Source organism: Trichinella spiralis (genome assembly GCF_000181795.1).
Source record: "Trichinella spiralis strain ISS 195 chromosome Unknown Scfld6381, whole genome shotgun sequence".
NCBI classification, from domain to species: domain Eukaryota; kingdom Metazoa; phylum Nematoda; class Enoplea; order Trichinellida; family Trichinellidae; genus Trichinella; species Trichinella spiralis.
This window is the reverse complement of record NW_003533320.1, coordinates 1-2472: the sequence shown is the minus strand read 5'-3', so window position 1 is coordinate 2472 and position 2472 is coordinate 1. Positions and strand designations below refer to the sequence as shown.

Below are 2472 nucleotides of genomic sequence, written 5' to 3'. Positions count from 1 at the left end.
CCTTCTTCATTTAACGGAGCAGACGAATGCAAATTAATCTTAAATTAATGTAAAATAAAAATTAATAACAAAAATCTTCTCTTAAACAACAATAAACAAATGCATTAAAAAGTGAAACAATTTATTATATCATACCGTTTTAAAATTTTTCAACCACAATCTGAAAACTTTCCCGATTTTATTTTTAATTAATTAATGTATTTATTTTTTAAAATATCTGAGAAAACAGAATTGAATGGAGACAATAAAAATGAAATTTTTTAATAATTTTATTTATTAATAATTAAATTTATTGAAATTTAAAAATTTTTAAACTTCCTACGACCAAAATACTGTTTACTGCAACCAGACAATGGTGACGCAATGTAAGATGACAGCCTTGTTTTTCTTGACGGTAGACAATGGAATGGCAATGGAACGGTCAAAGGGTCAGCGTTCACGCTGTATACCTGTCAACTTCGGGGATCAGTTACTGACAACTTGTCAAAACTGAAATGTTACTGACAGCGCGGCTGTTCCAATCACAGGAGCCACACAGATTAAACGGTTGTACAAACAATCCATTTTAATTGGATTTTCCTCGGAAATTTGAGCCATCAAACACGGAATGAAGTCAACCAACATATATAAATAAGAGTGAAGAGGGAAGAGAAGCAAAAAAGTTAGCTTTGCAAACGTTTCGAACCGCTATTCAGCTATTGTATTATTCCCCGTTCTTGATTCAACTGATTGAAATTGAATAAAACAACATTAATTGTTTTGGATCGTTATAAATAAAAACATACAGTCCACTTATAAAAGAGATCTGCAAGTTTGAAAGAAAGATTTTTTAACAGATGCTATAAATCAAGCGAATAAAATAAATAGCAAATCAAATCAAAGCAAATAAATGCGCGACATTACTTTTACTGCAGGCTTATTTGAGTATATGCAAATCAAATAATAAATAATTTCTTTCATAAACATAATCAAAAATAGATGCTGCAGTGCATTTACAAGTCAAATTATATTCTATTTCAAAAAAGCAATAGAATAAAAAACATTTTAAACTCTCTTCTGTAACAACAGTAATGGTATTTAAAATGTTTTTTGTTATATCTTTCTTCTATTATAACATTTGCAAAAGGTTTTAGTTAAATCAAACGCAACAACTCGAAATAAACGTCATGCAAATTTGGCGTATTATTGATGTTATCAACACTACTGCTACTGCGTTGAACATCGCCAATAATTGTTCATTTTATTCCATTTTCACACACAGACAATAATAAAGATGATAAGCAGTAACAATTACTGAAATATAAAGCACACAGAAGAAGAACAGCAAATCAAAACCGCAAATCATACATAAGCCTGGAAAGATGTATCTTATTCTGCTTTTGGCAAGGTTCGGATGCAGAAAGCGTTTCAGGACGTTCATCCACTCTAGGTGAGCGTGAAAAATATATTATTTCAGACGATGTTGATGACGATGATTTTTCAGAGGACATAATAGACAAATCCAGCCAATCATCTGTCTGGCATGCTTTGTCCACTTTTGTGACACGAAACCTAGGCTGAAATTACTGTGGCCAGAATCCTCTGTTGTCAAATTATCACGAAATACAAAATACTGCACGTCAGCAACAGGGGAAGATAAACCTTCACTTCGTGCCACCAATTCTTCAGCAGGGTGCATATCTTCTGGACAAGAAGGTGAAATTGTAACAAAGTGTGTTTCCGGATCTATGGGTACCATTACTGACCTTACATTGTGATCCCACGTGGAGCTCTTAAACAAATAACAGTTCATTGAAAAATAAAATGTTGACTAACATCATTTACCGATGATATTAACCCGAATTCAACATTCCCGTGAGGCAACCTTTCAATAGCTGGCAGAACGTATTCGTGACTTTGCCATTCATCATCGTCACTTGATGATTGAGGCAGCAATTCACTATTTCCTCTGTTTGTTTCATAAACTTCTGGTAGCTGCAGTTGCTGGTATTGCAAAGAAGACTCTCTTATGGGTACGGCTCTGAACCGTACATTTGGTGCACACGTGCACCTCTTAAACAAACAAACAGATGATTAAAAAACAAAATGTTGACTAACATCATTTATCCATGGCGGAAAGCTAAATTCAACTTCCTCATGCTGCTGATGATGCTGTTGCTGCTGCAATAATGGTCCTGACATTTCTGTACTTTCAGACCTGCTTTCTCTCACATTTCCTGTATGCATTCCCATACGGCGCGAATATTCCTGCAAATATTGCAATCAAGTACTTTACAATGCAATTCCATCAAATCATTAAATACTGTGACAGCAGTTTCCAAGATAGTATCATATGCCCGCTGCAAGTCTTCTCGACTCAAATAGATGATATTTCCGTTGTGATCTACACACAAAATTCTTTCATTGTTTGGATTTGACATTGTTGTAGAAGAGATAACAGCTGCAAAAAATACAACATTAAAATTAGCAACC

At 34.0% G+C, this 2472-nt stretch overlaps 1 protein-coding gene across 1 annotated transcript; it reads right to left on the bottom strand.

Moving 5' to 3' along the window:
• Positions 1 to 1328: 1328 nt before the first annotated feature.
• Positions 1329 to 2440, bottom strand: Tsp_13408 (hypothetical protein; the record flags this gene model as incomplete). Its single annotated transcript, XM_003366207.1, has 5 exons — positions 1329 to 1556; positions 1607 to 1771; positions 1825 to 2052; positions 2098 to 2247; positions 2271 to 2440. Coding segments are annotated over 5 exons (941 nt in total), but the record flags the coding sequence as incomplete, so codon positions are not given.
• Positions 2441 to 2472: the final 32 nt, after the last annotated feature.